The sequence below is a fragment of the Crocuta crocuta genome, unplaced genomic scaffold (genome assembly GCF_008692635.1).
Source record: "Crocuta crocuta isolate KB4526 unplaced genomic scaffold, BGI_CrCroc_1.0 scaffold197, whole genome shotgun sequence".
Taxonomy (NCBI): domain Eukaryota; kingdom Metazoa; phylum Chordata; class Mammalia; order Carnivora; family Hyaenidae; genus Crocuta; species Crocuta crocuta.
Window position 1 is genome coordinate 5,963,118 of NW_027532002.1, and position 15,728 is coordinate 5,978,845.

General features: G+C 54.2%; 1 protein-coding gene across 1 annotated transcript in view; it reads left to right on the forward strand.

The window, feature by feature from the left end:
* The first annotated feature begins 18 nt into the window (after window positions 1-18).
* Window positions 19-15,728, forward strand: part of CRHR2 (corticotropin releasing hormone receptor 2) — a 45,650-nt gene continuing 29,940 nt past the window's right edge. The window contains exons 1-2 of the mRNA XM_077775437.1: window positions 19-98; window positions 9,172-9,265. Coding sequence (XP_077631563.1) covers window positions 9,217-9,265 — 49 coding nt within the window. The 5' untranslated portion in view covers window positions 19-98; window positions 9,172-9,216. The remainder of the gene's footprint in view (window positions 99-9,171; window positions 9,266-15,728) is intronic.

The window sequence follows — 15,728 nt, forward strand, 5'->3', positions numbered from 1 at the left end:
CCACCAGGAGCCTGGGGGGTCCCGCGGGGCCCCCGCGCCTCCTCCACGCCCCACACTCCCTCCTCTGTCTGCTCTGCCTCCTCCCGCCCCTGCTCAAAGTAAGTACTACAGGGAGATGGGGGTCGGTCTCGGGGTGGGGGCGCCCGGGAGCGCGGGGCTCCGGGGTAGAAGGCGGGTCTCATTGCTCAGTGACTGGTCCGGGCTTCACTCAGCGCAGTTAGGAGCTGGGTTGGGGAGATCTCAGGACGTGGTGGCCAGGTTGAGGTTGGGGATCCCTGTACGGGATGAGAGGGTGGAGATAGATCTCCTGCCGGGTTGAGAGGGGGCAGGTGGAGGGGAGATGAAACGAACAGCTAGCTTGGGACACGGGACACAGAAGCCCTTATGGATGAGCAGAGCGTTCTGAGGGACACTCATGTCTAGGACAAAATGCGTCCTCCGGTCCAGAAATTCCCTATCCCCTGTCCATTGTGTCCCCTCCCCTGTGGGTGCCCCTCCATCTCCCCATCACACCCTTTCTCGCCCTACCCCAGTTCTGGCCCTTCCCACAAGGGATCACAAGGGCTGTGCGCCACTTGGGCTGTGCGCCCCATCTCCTGCCACCCTGTGCCTCCTCTCTGTGCCTTAAACCAGGCAGCCCCCAGTCCCAGTTGAGCAATGGGACAGAGGAGGCACTGGGAGGACCAATCTAGCCAAGGGTTTCTGAAAACTGTGGGCACACACACCCCACCCCTGGCTGTGGCTAGAGTCAGGGTGTGAAGGTGGGTGCGGGGATGGATGATGGATGGGGCTATACAGAAAGAGCTGCAGAAGTGGGGGTGAGGCTAGGACGGAATGGTTCCCAGAAACAGATGCAGGAGGAATCCACCTCTAACCTTCTCCCCATTTTACAGATGGGGAAACCAAAGCTCAGAGAAGGAGGGACATCTGTCCTAAGTCACACTGCTCATGAAGAGCCAAGACATTAAAGGCGTTCAGAGGCCACACAGTGCAGGCGAGAAGCACCAGGCTAGAAGTCAGAAAACCTGGTCTTGTCCTGACTGTACCACACGCCAGCCCCTGGGCCTCTTTCCTGGGCCTCGATGTCCCTGTATATACACAGAGGACTGGTTAACACTCGTTCAACAGACAGACAGTGAGCATCCATTGACTGCTGGCAAAGTGGCTTTGCCAACACACCTGATTCAAATCCCTGCTTTGCTGCTTAGTGCATAGCCTCAGACAGGTTACTCAAATTGTCCAAGCCTCAGTTTCCTCATGGGCAAAATGAAGGTCATATCAGGGCTTACTGGATAGAGTTGTCATGAGGAATAGAGATAATATTAGGTAATATTAGATAATAGAGTAAAGCTCTTAGCACCGTGCCTGGCACAGAGTAAGCACTCAATAAACTCAGCTATGGTTCTGTGCCAGACACTATAGGTAAAGCATGATGCCACCATGCATGATGCCCTCCCAGTGGGTTGGGTCAGGTGGGGGAGAGGGCCGGTCAGTGCCCTGCAGGGGCAGATGGCCCTGATACACACCAGGTTCTTTTAATGACATTGCATGCTGCACTTGGGATGAGTGGAGGCCATGGGGTGGGTTCACTATCACCTGCATCTCCCCAACCCCCACCTCAGATCCCCTGGGCTTTGAGCTCTTTTTGCTTCCTGACCCTTGTTCTCAAGATACATGCCTTTCACAAGAGCCGGATGTTAGGCCCAGGGCTGCCCCTTGACCCTCCCCTCTGGAGGCCATGATGCCAACTGCATAAGCTGATGAGCCAAGGAGAGCTTTCTGGTCCCTGCCCCCAGAGCCGGGCCAATGTGGAAGGGCCTGTGGGAGGGTCCCCTGGGCTCTGGGGGTGTCAGAACTGAGAACCTCAGAGATCACAGTCTGCATCCCTTAGAGTCAACCAGACCCTACCCATAGTTCCCTGGGAGACCTCAGCCTGAGACTGAAGATCAGTTATTTGCCCAGAGTTGCTCAGCACATAACCTCCTGGAGAGGAACTGAACTGTGATCTCTCTGGTCCTAAAGTGCAGGCCTCCTTGTGGTAACAGGATTTATTTCCGGGTCCTCGTCCATCTATTCCGAGATTTCTGCTCACTGTGAAAAGAGAACATGGGACCCAGAGCAAGCGCTAGGGGGGGAAGGCGACACAGGAGGGGCCTGGACTCCAGCCCTCTCGTGTAATGAACTGACATTTAAGAAGGACGATGCTTGGTGGGGACAAGCAGGTGAAAGCACCTGTCCAGGGCTCCTGCCCTATGGAGTTGATAGCTTAGCAGGAGGCACTGGCAGGAAGAAAATAATGGCAAAGAGTGAATGTGCATTTGTAAACTCTGGTCTTCAGAACTAAGGAAAGCGTGTGTGGGTTATGGCAAAGTCTGTTGGAGGTGGACAGGACAGCAGGGATAGGGACGGGGTGGCCCTGGAGGATGGCAGAGGGGAGAGCAAGCAGTGAGGGAAGGCCCCGGACAAACCCCAACCCTGAGAAGAGATGGTACCAGGCATTTGGTGTCTGCTGGGTCCTGGTGGGATCAGATTTCTGTCCTGAAACCCTGGAAGCTTCCTGATTGGGGGAGGGGCCTGCCCTGATTTGCCGTTGTGGAAGTTCCAGCTGGAGGTGTAGTCGTGGGGCAGACACCTGGACCCAGCCCACACTGCCAGAGCCCAGAGGAGCCGAGCCTTGACCTTGGTGCTCCTGGTTGCCCTCGGAGGCCTTGGGGAAGCTGCTTCAGGAGACAGCATGTAATCACAAAGCCTATCTTGTGCACCAGGCTGGGCTAAGGGCAGAAGGTTATTTCCAGGTGGAAACCAAGGTTGAGTGAGGCTAAGCAATATGGCTGCCAGATTCTGAAACTCTTGATTCTAACCTTTTGAGCTACTTGGTTTACCCTCTGTGAAGATCCCAGGAGTCTACCAGCTCCGTTTGGCTGCGTTCAGCCTCTTGGACCTTCGGGTAGCAGCCCAAGGTCTCAGAACAGCACTTCTGTGGTCTCTTGCTCCAGGTGCTGCCTGCTGGTGGGTGCCTCTGTTCCAAGGAGGCTCAGCAACGAGACAAGTCCCTTAGCTCCAGAAGCCTGGACCCTCCCCGAGCTGCACAGTCCTTCCCATGACTAAGGCCAGGGCCCTGCACACCTTCCCCACACACCCAGGGTCTGCGGGGTGTGGACAGGGGGCTCAGGGGCCCTTTGCCAGGAACTACATCATAATATCTTTTCCCCCAAATTCATCTACTCTCTGAGTCGTTGACTAAAGCCAATCATCTAATTTAATCTCTCTGGATTTTTTTTCTTTTTTTGCCACTTTGTTGATGTTTATGTACTTTTCAAAAAACCAATTTGTCTGAGAGCACCGCTTACTTAATTTTGTATTCCTGGTAAGTCTTAAATTTGCAGCACTTTATGAATTACAGGACTATTCTGCATCCTCTTAGCTGCCATTTTCTACTTTATCTGATTTTAGCCATTATTAGGACTCCTCAGCCAGTTTGTCTAAAGCCACTTTATTCAAAATTCTAATTTTTTTAAAATGTCATTTCAAGTCCACCAGAGGGAAGGATAGATTATTCAGTAAGCTTATTTTGTTTATTCTATTTGGCATCTACACAGGGCCTAGCCCAGTTCTAAGTCCTGATATGCGTTACCTATTTTAAGCTTCAAAACACCCCTAGAGGGTAAGGCCGTCATTTCCCCCATTTTACAGATGAGGAAACTGAGGTGAGGTCATGTGCCCAAGGTCACTGTCTGGTAGTGGCAGGGTCAGGATTCAAAGCAAGCAGTCTGACTCCAGATTCTCTTCCCTCTGCAAAAATTTAATTAGGACACTCAGATACCAAAACAAATCAGAATGGAGTGACTTTTAGGTCAACTGGACATTAGATGAGTTAATAAGCAAGGAGATAATTTTAGGCCCAGTGACCTGTTCGAGGGCCTCCTGCTGGCCAGCTCCCTCCCTCCCTTGAGTGGGCCTCCCCCCTCCTGCACTTCCTCCATCCTCAGACATCTGAGTGAGGGCCCAGAGCTTGACATAGGTAAGGGGAGAGGCGTGGAGAAGAGAGAGCCACAGGCTGTCAGAGAGCACATGCTAAAAAGAGGCTGGGAACTTCTACAGGGGAGTTGTTGGCTGTTAGACCTGGATGGGAGAGCGGGCGTCTCAAGAAGGGGCACCTGCTGGACCCCTCAGGGATGGGAGGGCCCATAGGAAGCGGCTGGGGCTCTTGAGGTCCTCACTTGAAGTGTAGCACCTGGTAAGTTAGAACCAAGTACCTAGTCTCCCCTTCCAGAAGCCTGCCCAGATACTCCAAGAAAAGAATTACCTACCCTCTGCCTCAACCAGCCTTGGCTCCAGTACTGCCTCCTGTGTGTCTGTCTGCTCAGCGCCCAGGGTCTTCCTTCTCACTGCCATCCCCCCAGCATCCCCTTGTCCCTTGCCTCCCCCCTTCCCTCTCCCCCTGCTTCCCTATCTCGCCTTCTCCCCATCTCCGGCATCCTCTTCTCTTTCTCTCAAAGCTGAGTTTCTTCCTCCTCTAGCCCCAGCTCAGGCTCAATGAAATAAAAAAGTGGGGAGGGATCCTCTGCATCCCAGAGGAGTCCTCCCTGACCTTGGGCAGAGAGGGAGGAGGCAGGAAGGGAGCTCACCCCATTCCTCGCTGGCGACTGGCAGCCTGGCCACAGGCTGTGGGCCCGTAAATCTCCCAGGCTTAGACTAGGGGCTAAATTTAGATGAAGCTCTGTGGCCAGAGCAGGAGGCAGCCTTCGGCTGTGCCGACACCGTGGCTCCAGGGAGGTGGCACCTTTGAGGCCTGCCTGGTCCCTGGAGCACACATTCTGCCTGGACAGGCCCCAAGGGGCAAGAACAGAAGCTGGCATCTTGGCTCTGCCCTGCTGCCTCCTCCGCCTGCCAGGGCCTCTCCCCTGCCCCTTGTAACATGAAGGCTTCCAGTTCTGGGCACACAGAGGCCAGGACCAGGAACTGGCTGGCCTCAAAGGGGGAAGTGAGAGAGAAGGACTCTGACAAGCAGGAAGAGAGCCCAGAACCTGAGCTCCCAGAATTGGGGGCAGGGATGCCGCTCCACCTGGCTGACGGGGCTGTGGTCTCACCTGTCCGTTTGTCCATCCAAGCAAACAGTTTCTGAGCACCTGCTATGTGCCAGGCTCCAGACTGGGAACTGGAGACACAGATGGGAACCAGGCAGATGTGGGCCACCTACAGTCTCCCTGGATAGAGGTGAGGGGTGGCGGGTGGCACTCTGCCCCTAAGACACCCAAGAGCTGGGTACAGAAGGCTCAATTGTTCCCTGCAGAAGAGAGAATAAGTTATAGAGCCCAAACCTCTCCATGTGCAAGGTCCTGCCTGGCTGGCTGGGTCCGCCTACACCCCTCGTGTGACCCTGCGTTCTGCCTAGAGGCCCCGCTGCACGGGTGAGAACAGCTTCTTACTTGAGTGGCTTCCCGAGCCCCACAGCCACCGTGTTTGGGACTGTGTGGTAGTCTCGGCATCTGTGGACCACGGGCCCTCCTTCAATTCCTCACGCAGGACCGATGCTTCTGTGTACCTGACCAAGCCACAGCCTACCAGATTGGCTGTCCAGTCCCCCCTCTGCCCCTGCTTGCTGTGTGGCCTTGGGAGATGGCTTTACCTCTCTGGGCCTCAGTTGCCTCCTCTGTACAACGGGGTTATTTGCAGCTACCTCAGAGGCTGTTGCGGGGCTTAAATGAGCCATCATAAAGCACTGAGAGTTGTGTCTGGCACTTTGTAAGTGCTGATTTCACATTAAAGAAGTTTCTCCTTCTCACCTGTCTCCCTGTCCCCTGTGAACGGAATCCTCAAACCAGAGGCTGGCCGCTTCCTGGGCAGCACCTATGCTTTGCTGCCTCCAAGACTTTGCTCAGCTCCTGTCCCAGGGATCTCTTTCTGCTCTTCTTACCCCTCCTCCTACCTAGGACCTATGTTCCATGCTTTGGGACTGAGCTCCAATGCCCAGCCCTCCACGGAGCCCCAAGTTTCCTCAGCCAGCATTGCCTGGGCACTGCTGGATGGTGCGCCCAATGAGGAGGCTTCAGGCTGCATGTCCAGGGGCCCGGCGCGGGGAGGAGTACCGAGGGCTAAGGGGTATCGGTGCTGGCTAGGGAGCTGGGGAAGGAGGGACACTGGTTCTACAAAGCTTTTCTAAAGAAGGGTTTGAGTAGGGCCTTGAACCCCCACCCCCTATCTCTGAGCTCTCTAACTGGACCCCTCCTCAAGTCCTTGACAGGGGCCACCATTTGATAACATGCCTTCTATATGCCAGGCTCGTGACATGCAGGCATTTGTTTAATGTATCCCAAAACCCTATGGGGCTTTGTATTATCTCCATTTTAAAGATGAGGAGAGTCAGGCTCAGAGAAGTTAAGTCACTCGGCCAAGGCCACAGAGCTAACAAGCAGCATGCCCAGAGCCCTGAACACGGGGGTGTTTCCAGTCTAGCTGCTCCAAGAGCTCATGGCCCAGGCCTTGAGGTGTAACTACTCACAGCCACGTCTCTGCTTTCCCTGGCCCACCGTGGGCTTTCCTCCTCTCTGCCCACCCACCGCCGCCACCAGCAGCAGCTCCTAAAATAGGGACCTCCAGGGTATGTCGTGGGTTTGAACTGAGTCAAATCCACCCAACCAGCCCCTTGAGGAGAATGAACATCTTTAGCTGTGCTGGCTTAATTGGACCTGTGGAGAAGTTACAGAAGCTGGAGCCCAGATCTGGGAACTATTCCCGAACCTCTTCTGATCGGCTCGCCCACGCTGCCCAGACCTGAAGGGCACACATCAATACTGAGCACGGTCACCCGCGCCCCAATGCTCTGCTCAGCAAGGGGACTCGGCCACAGCCGGAGACCATAGAGTCTGATGCAGGGACAGCCCCGCAGTGCCCGAGTGAGGAGGCCCTGAACCCCCTCCGTCTGTGGGCTCCGAGCCATGGGGCTCAGACTGCGCCCCCCAGTGATGAACACGAGACGGCCTAGGGATGCAGTCAAAATGTGCAGCTGGAGGCTCTGAGAGAAGGAGCTTGCATCTAAGACGCAAAATCTGATCAGCCTGGAGGCCGACGATCAACACCATGTACCTCTGGGTGGAGCACTGTCTCTGCCATGACCTCCAGATGATGCTGATTCCCTGGAAATTCTGTCCCCCCAAGGAGGGCATCACCAGCTGCCTCTCAAATGAGAAGGGGGTCGGGAAGTGTATGATGGGTCAGGCCTAGAGCCCACACTCTCCCCAGGCCCAGCTGAGCGTGGGGCCTCAGAATTCTTCTGGAAATCCCAAGACAGAGTGTCCCCTCCCTTCCTAGCCCACCTCACCACTGGCAGGGCCTTCCTGCTGCCCGAGACGCTGATGCTGAAGAGCTCCCAGTAGCTCCCGGGACATGTGAACGGCAAGATCACGGCCCCCAGTGTCTGTCTTGCAGGCTGAGAGGCCAGAACTCCCAGCTCATGGCCCAGAGCCCCTTACAGACACACACACATACCCACAATGCACCCTACGCATGTGCTACTCACACAACCGCGTGTGCTGCACAGACATAATATACCCCCCGCCACACACACACACACACACACACACAACACATGCCTCTGCTCTCCAGCACCTCCGTCTGTACCCAGCCTCCTGGGACAGAGTTGGCTGGTCACAGGTGCAGTGACTGCCTATGAATGGTGTCCCTGCTGCCCTCAGCTCTCTGAGAAGCAGCCGGCGGTGGATCTGGCCAGTTGGAGTTATTATGGAGCTCCAGGCCGGCATGCTGAGGCTAAACGTGCAGCCTCGGCTAAACGTGCAGCCTCCAGCCCTGACACAGGAAATGGACTGAGCCACATGTGAGGAACGTGATGTCTGAGGGCTGTTGGGCTATAGCTCCAGGGACATCCTGGGGCAAGCACTGACCCAGCTACCATGGAGAGATCAAGTGACAGGCAAGGGAAAGGGGAGGGGCTCCCTGCTGGTGGGCAGTGCCTTCTAGAATCTTGGAATCAGGAATGTCAGGGTTGGGAGGGGCCCAGAAGTCATTTTGCAGGCACGAGCACATACCCACAAGAACATAAGTGCACACATGCACACGTGCACACACACACACACACACACAGAGGCCACAGAGTAGGAAAAGTGGTGGCCTTGGGAGAAATAGCAGACAATTCTAGAGTTAGAATTCTAGAGTGCATTACTCTCATTCAGTGGCACATCATGCATTTCCCAGCCTCTCTGCCTTTGCACATGCTGTGCTCTCTACCTTGGCTGCTCTTCCTGGTGCCATCCTTATCAGCTGGGCAAACTCCTACTCAGTCTCCAAAGCCCACATCAGCATGACTTCCTCCAAGATGCTACCCCATTCCACCTCAGCAAGTTATAGATGCTGTAGCAACTTGGTCACCCATCCCTCTTTCCCACCAGAAGATGGGCTCCTCAGGGGCAGAGGTAACCACATTCACTTTATGCCTCCACGCCCAGCACCTACTTTCACAGTTTTCTCAGGAGATGGGATCCTGGATGGTTTTTATCTTTGGATGGAATGACCATGGCTTCAACAGCGGTGTCTATTCCCTGCTGAGTGCCCACATTGGCATAGTGGTCCCTTCCTTTCCCCCTATCCATTCTTCTGCTTGCCTCCAAAGTGCTACCTCTTCCAGGAAGCCTTCCCTGTTTTAACCAATCCAGGGAAATCTCTTCCATGTGGAGACACCTTTTGTTGTAACTGCCTGTTTCCCTGTATGACAGGGAAACAGAATTATATTGACTACTCTCCTCCTCTCCCTTCTATACCTTCTAAATTTAGGGGATCCCTGCCCGGCCTGGGATTACCCCAAGGACAGCCGCTGGGTCTTCCAACTAGGACCAGACACATAGTAGGCATTCTACAAATATTTGTTAGCTAAATGAACAGCTGGTGGACTCCCACCTGGCTTTGCTGACAGAAGGACACGGGGCACATCCCGTCCCGAGGAGGAGAGCTTTTGAGGCACGGACTAGAAAGCGCAGATGCCCACGTCAGAGGTCAAGCTGCACTGGACCACTTCTGAGACTCTTTCGGGCTTCCAGGCCTGGCCAGGCTGCCATCTTGCTGCCTGCATGAGTGACGGAACAGGGTACGGGGAGCAGACAGCTGCTACAAGGGCTAGCCAGGGCCTGACCTCTGACCCTCATCCGTCCTATCCCCTAGGCTGCTGGGCCAAGCCAGGCACCCATAGACCAGCCCCCGTGGGCGATGCTGGAGCAGTACTGCCATGCCACGATGACTCTCGCCAACCTCTCAGGTAAGCCCACCGCCCCCACCCTGTGGCAGGCCCCAAGAGATAAGGCTGAGCCTCGGGACCAGGATGGGGGAGGCAGCTCTCTTGGACCAGCCCAAGCTATGTGAGATGGGGACTGTTGGCTTCTGGTCCTGGCTCTTGTTTCTGTCCTTGAGCAGGCCCCTTCCTTGGGTGGGGCTCAGGCCCTTCCCTGATGATGAAGGACGTGGCTGGGCATCCTCTTCCAGCCCTCGGCTCCCAGCTCCCTGCAAACTAAAGGAAGCTAGCTGGGCTGGCCTTCAAGAGCCAAAGGAGGGGGTAACCCTCTGTTTATAAACTTGAACAAGACCGGCAGAAGGTGTAAACCATATTCTCTGGTTGCCGTGGCTACAGGTGTCACCTCATGGTAAGGACTTGTCAGACAGCAGCTGGGCCTCTGAATTCTGACTCCTCAGAGTTTTCCTGACTCAGAGTCAGGGTCAGCCACTGCAAAGCTCAGAAAAGCCTTGGGCTCTCGCGGGCTCTGGAGAGCAGTCCCCAGGCCCTGCCCGGTGTGCTGGTCATCTCAGGTCTATACCCCCAGCAGCAGAGGGAGGCAGAGGGCTTGCCACCAAGGCAACACGGAGTTAAGGGTGCTGTCCAGCAATGGGACCCAGCCCCACACGCAGCCTGGGTCAGACATCCAAGAGAGAGGCCTTGCTGCCTGCCTGCCTTTCAGTGCAGGGGCCAGAGCTCAGATGCGGGTCAGACAGACCCAAGCCTGGATCTCACCTCCTCCACCTAGAAGCAATGTGACCCTGCTGAGTCACCTAAACCATCTCTATTAGTCTGCTAGGGCTGATGTAAAACACCGCAGACTGGGTGGCTTAAGCAGAAATCTATTTTCTCACAATTCTGGAGGCTAGAAGTCCAAGATCAAGGTGTCAGCAGAGGTGGTTTCTTCTGAGGCCTCTCCTTGGCTTGCAGCGGCCGTCCCCTCCCCTTTGTCTTCACATGTTCTTTCTTTTGTCCACCTCTGTGTTCTCAGTTCCTCTTCTCTCTTATTTTTTAAACTTCATTTATTTATTCTTAATTTTTTAAAGTGTATTTATTTTGAGGGAGAGAGCACAAGCAGGGTAGGGACAGAAAGAGAGGAGAGAGAAAGAATCCCAAGCAGGCGCTGCACTGTCAGCACAAAGCCCAGTGCAGGGCTCGAACTTATAAACCATGAGATCGTGATCTGAGCTGAAATCAAGAGTCAGACGCTTACACCCTGAGCCACCAAGTGCCTCTCGGTTCCTTTTCTTGCAGGGACCCCAGTCACATTTGGATGAGGTCTGACACTGACGACCTCATCTTCATTTCATTACCTGTCTCCACATAAGGTCGCATTCTGAGTTATCAGGGGTTAGGACTTTAACATATGGATTTAGGGGGGACGTAATTCAGCCATTCAGCCCATAAGACTGTCTGAGCCTCAGTTCCGCATCTGTTAGAAACAGATCTAAGTCAGGCTCAGAGACTTACTGTGGAGTTTGATGAGAGATCGTGGAGACACCCAGCGTGGGCCATGTCAAGTAGCCACCAGCCAGGAAATGAAAGGCCCCCATTTCAGGGGGTCCCCAGCCAGAGCTCTCTGTTCTCAAGAGGGAACACTGGTTTATCAGCACCCTCCCTGCCTTCTCCAGCACACGGCACAGATCCTAACCCTCCCCGAACCCCTGGTGGGTGGGGATCTGAGTCTAGAGGGGAGGAGTTCAACTTGCCCAAATAGGCCTCCCCTACTTAACTGATAATATCATTCATCCGTTTGTAAATGGGATATTGATACAATCTGGGGGAAAAAAAGTTTTTACACATCAAAGAAAGAAGACCATGAAGACTCATTATCACACCACCTGGGAATTTTTATGTTTATATCCCCCAAGACTTTATCAATCTATAGAGCCTCATGTTTTTTCACTTCTTTTTTTTTCACAAAACTTGGGATGATCCCTGTGTCCACAATTCTGTAACCTGCTTTTTTTGTCTTAGACCTCAGGGTGAGCACTTCCCCATGTCATTAAATACGCCTCCACCATATCACTGATGGTGCTTCCTAGCAGTGGTGGGTGGGACGCACCATCCTTCACTAACCTGCCCTTAGGTTGGCACGCATAGACAGTCAGGATGCCCTTCAACCTGAGGTTCCTGTATGAAAGTGACCTCCTTTCATGATTTCAGTGATCCCCACTGATTGCGAAAATGAACCATGACTAATATAAAGTTCAGAGACAAGTAAAACCAAACCATCTATTGTTTAGACATCCATACATATGATAAAACTGAAAAACTAAGAGCCGGGGAATGATAAATGAAATGTTCAAGAGATTGTTCCATCTGGGGAAGGAGTATTTAGATAAATATGTACATGACTGGCAATGATCTAGTTTTAGATTCAGTGATAGATTCCTTCTATTTACCGCTACATCCAAACTTCCATAAAAGAAAAAATTAAAATAAAATAAATTTAGGCCACGTGTGGGCTAATGACGACAAGTGGTCATAAATCAAAGGCTAGGACTCGTTAAATTGTATGCCTCTGAGGTGCAAATGAAGGGAAACCACACATAATCACAAGAGACTTCAGGCAGGCTTTGGATTATTTGTTTTGTTCATCACGGAGGCACCTACTAGGGCATAGATTGTAAGACATATTTATCCAGTCCTTAGGCAACATAAGGATCCTAATGGATTCACGGATCCCTTGAAATAAAGCAACTCCCCAGTCCAACACGTGCAAGTGCATGTGCGCGCGTGTGTGCAGACACGCGCGCTCACACACACACACCAAGGCTGGTCAAATGGGAAAAGAGGCTTGGCCAGGGAGACAGAGCTGCTGCCAAGTCCTGGAGCATTCTGATGGGTGCTGGAGGCCAGTTAGTGAACATGACCAGCCCTGCCCTCAGGGAGCCATGGGTTGTTAGAGGAGATCGTAGAAGAACTAACAACCTTGGTGTGATATAGGCCAGCCCCAAGAGATAGAGGCAACGCGGAGGGCCACCAACCCAGACAAGTCCAAGAAGGGGAGAGCCAAGCTGAACGTTTGAAGGGCAAGTGGGAGGCAGCTAGGCTAACTGGAGTGTAGAGCAGTAAGGGCCTTCCCAGCAGAGGGAACAGCACATGCAAAGGCGTGGGGTATAGAATGGTTCCAGGGAATGACAAGTTGTTCCAAAGAGCATCTCAGGTTTGGCAGGAGGGAGAGCAGGAAGGATAGACAATCTTGAAGAGTGTTATTTGCAGTGGTGAAGAAGCTGGGCTCCATCCTGAGGGCAATGGGGAACCACTCTTAAGAGGAGAAATGCCATGACCTTAATTGTAGAAAAAAATCACTTCATCCGCCCAATGGAAGAGACAGGGAGCCCAGTCTGGCTGCTGCAGACTTAAGGTGGCCCCGGGAGGGGTTGAAGGGAGAAATTCCCTTTGTCCATCTATAAATGAGAATGTGGGATTGGAAAGTTTTGAGGACCTTCCTGATCCCATAGCCTGGTCCCCTGGTTGGACTTGAAGATATCATGTCTTCTTGGCCATTTTCCTGTACCAAGATGCCATAGGATGTGGGGTGGCGGGGGGAAGAGTGTCTGTCTGGCCTGTGGGCACCATCTTCAGTGTCACCAGACAAGAGTAAGGCACCTTCTGGCCTCTCCCAAGACTCTATACCCTCAGCAGCCCCATTATAACTCCCAAAAAGCCCCACAACATTGACCCAGATCTGCCTACCCCTTGGGTATTCCGTCTGACCAAGCAGAGCCCCTCAGTGAGGCAGAGATAGACTCTATCTCTCCTTAGAGTGTTTTCCAGTGCTGTTTTCCAGCTGACATGTGATGGATGGTGGGATGAATGGGAGCATATATGTGATTCCATGAAGGCAGTGATTGCAAGACGCTGTGTGTGTTTCCAGTGTGCTCTGCACGCCCATTCGGCTGTGCGCTGCAGGACCAGGATGGGTGTGCACGCTTGCCTGAAACTGTCCACTGCCACTGCCGCTGACATCAGAGGTGGCCCAGGGGCACCTGCCTCACCCCATGCTGCCCCGACACACAGGTATCTTCCCCAGCACTTGTCACACTTCCCTGAACTTACCTGCAACCCGTCTCACTAGCCTGGGGGCACACACAGCCACCCCACTACCTCTCCCCTACAGTGTCCGGCCTGAGAGCCCATCTCCATCCCATCTGCTCTTCTTCCTTAGTTAGCAAAAAGGCCCAGACTTTATTTGTAGTTGGATTTAATCTAATTGAGGGAATTTTTAGCTCGCTACCATTTCTTCCTCATTTACCTATTTTCAGACACTCACGTGAGCTATAAAGTCAACTCGTTCCAAAGCTGTTTCCTCTCTGCCACATCTAGAATAACAGACAATGATGCTCGTATTAATAAGGTCCATGAAGAAAGGTCCCTCATCCTGGAAATCAGGGCACCTTGGGTCCGTGGGTCTGTGCTCAGGCCCTGACTGGCCAGTCAAGGTGTGGAACAGCTGCCTCTAAAATAGTCACTTTCCAAAGGAATTTGTATTACAAGTGCTTTCCCAGTGAAGAGCGATCTGAGTGTCCCCCCAGGCCATCCTGCTCTGCAGAAAGTTGCACGTGGGACGAGAAGTCTTGGCCTCTTGTCGCTGGGCACTCACCACACCCCGAGATGGCTAATTCCTCTGCGCAGTGGTTCTGGGGAAAAGCACATTTATAAGCTTGATTTCTCCCTTTCCCCCTGTACTGTGATCGGCGAGTGGAGGGCCCTCCTTTGTGCATGAAGGAGACTCTTTCCCGTGAAGACATGAGCTGACCCAGCCAGCCACATTCTGGCCTATGTGGGACCCTGTGGGGTAGGGCTTAGCCTGGGACTGGGGACTCTGCCTAGGGTTGGGTTTGGGACTCAGGTCTGAGGCGGGGGTTGGGACTCAACCTACCCTCCTCCGCTCCTGGTGTTGGTTGTTAGGAATGCCAAGGGATCTTTGCCTCCGTGGCTGCCCAGAGCCGAGCCAAGGGCTCTAACTGTCCATTCAAGAGGCAGAGGACGGGCTAGCTGGTGAATCTGCACCTTGTACCTGTCAATCAGCGAGCCCTGGAGAGAGTCCAGTGCTCATCCCTGGTCTCAGTGCTCTCTGGCTAAGCTGGGGCAGTGACAGAAGCATTCATATGGAGGCTAGTGAAATTGGAGGATGCAAAGGCAGCCCAGCCCACCTCATCCGCTCTCTCTAGAGGGCATCGTGCTAGTTCAGGGTGGTATTGACCTTCTCTGGCAGCTTTGGCCCCAGAGGAGGCCAGCAAGGGGGAGGACAAGACTAGTTCCCTGGAGACCTCCAGCCCATCTGGGACTGGGTCCCAGCTCTCCCTGCCCTCTAAAGATAGAAACACTCCACACACACTCACACGCACAGGCACATCTCTCTCTGCCTTTGCATCTCATAACTCAGAACCAGAGACTCCCAGGGATGGGAGGGGCCTCAGAAAACCTTTCACTTATGGAGAAACAGTCCCGGAGAGGGAGGGCAAGAGCTGGGGTACCATGCAGGGAGAGCAGACAGAGAGGCAAAGCCAGAACCCAGGCCCTGCCTCCTGAGCCCGGGTCCCCCCTGTCAGCAGGCATGAGCAGCTGGCCCACCCCGGACACTCTGACCATGAAATCAGAACAAGTTATGGGCAAATCCATATAGAGGCGTTTAGGTCCTACATGCGCGCGTGCCCGCGCATGGGTGCGCACCCACACCCACACCCGCACACTGGTATGGAAACTAGTTTCAGGTGGCCCTGTCCAAAGCCAAGAGGAAGAGACATTCTCGCTTCTCCCTTTATTCTCTCTGGACCTTGAGATAGTAAGACCAGGGTGTTTGAAGTCCTACAGATAATTTCACCCAATTTCACCCCTGGACTTCCCCATCTCATTAAATGGCAACACTGTCCCCTCCCCAGTCACCCAAGGGGAAGACACGGTGCTATCCTTGCCTCCTGGCTCCTGCTGAAATCCACCTGCTCATCCCTCTCTGTAATCCCTCTTCTCCAGGGCAGGCAGTCCTCTGAAATACCTCTCCATCCCAGCCCCACGGCCTGGTGCAAGCGTTCAACCGTTCAGCCCACTCGGATCTCATGAGACTTTTCCGTGGCCTCCCTGCTGCCCTCAAAGCCCCTCCAATCCATGTCCTTCCCAGAGGCCACCGGGGCTTTTCCAGAGCACATAACTGCACGTGGACTCTCCGCTCCCCCCACCTCCCGCCTCCAGGGCCCTTGGCTCTAGGAGAGGAAACTCAGGCGCCAAGCCGCTCAGTCCTGGCTCTCCGGGAGGGAGGCCGCGGGGGGCTCCCCCACGCGGGGGCGGGCGCGCTTGGTTACCCGGTGCTGCCCCGGGGCCTGCGGTCCTCGGATGGGGCATTCCCCCACCCCAGGCCCACCATGTCCAGGCCCGCCGTCCTCGTCTGGACGGTGCCCGCGCCGGAGAAGTCGGACTCCGAGCAGGGCCGGGAACCGGGGGACCG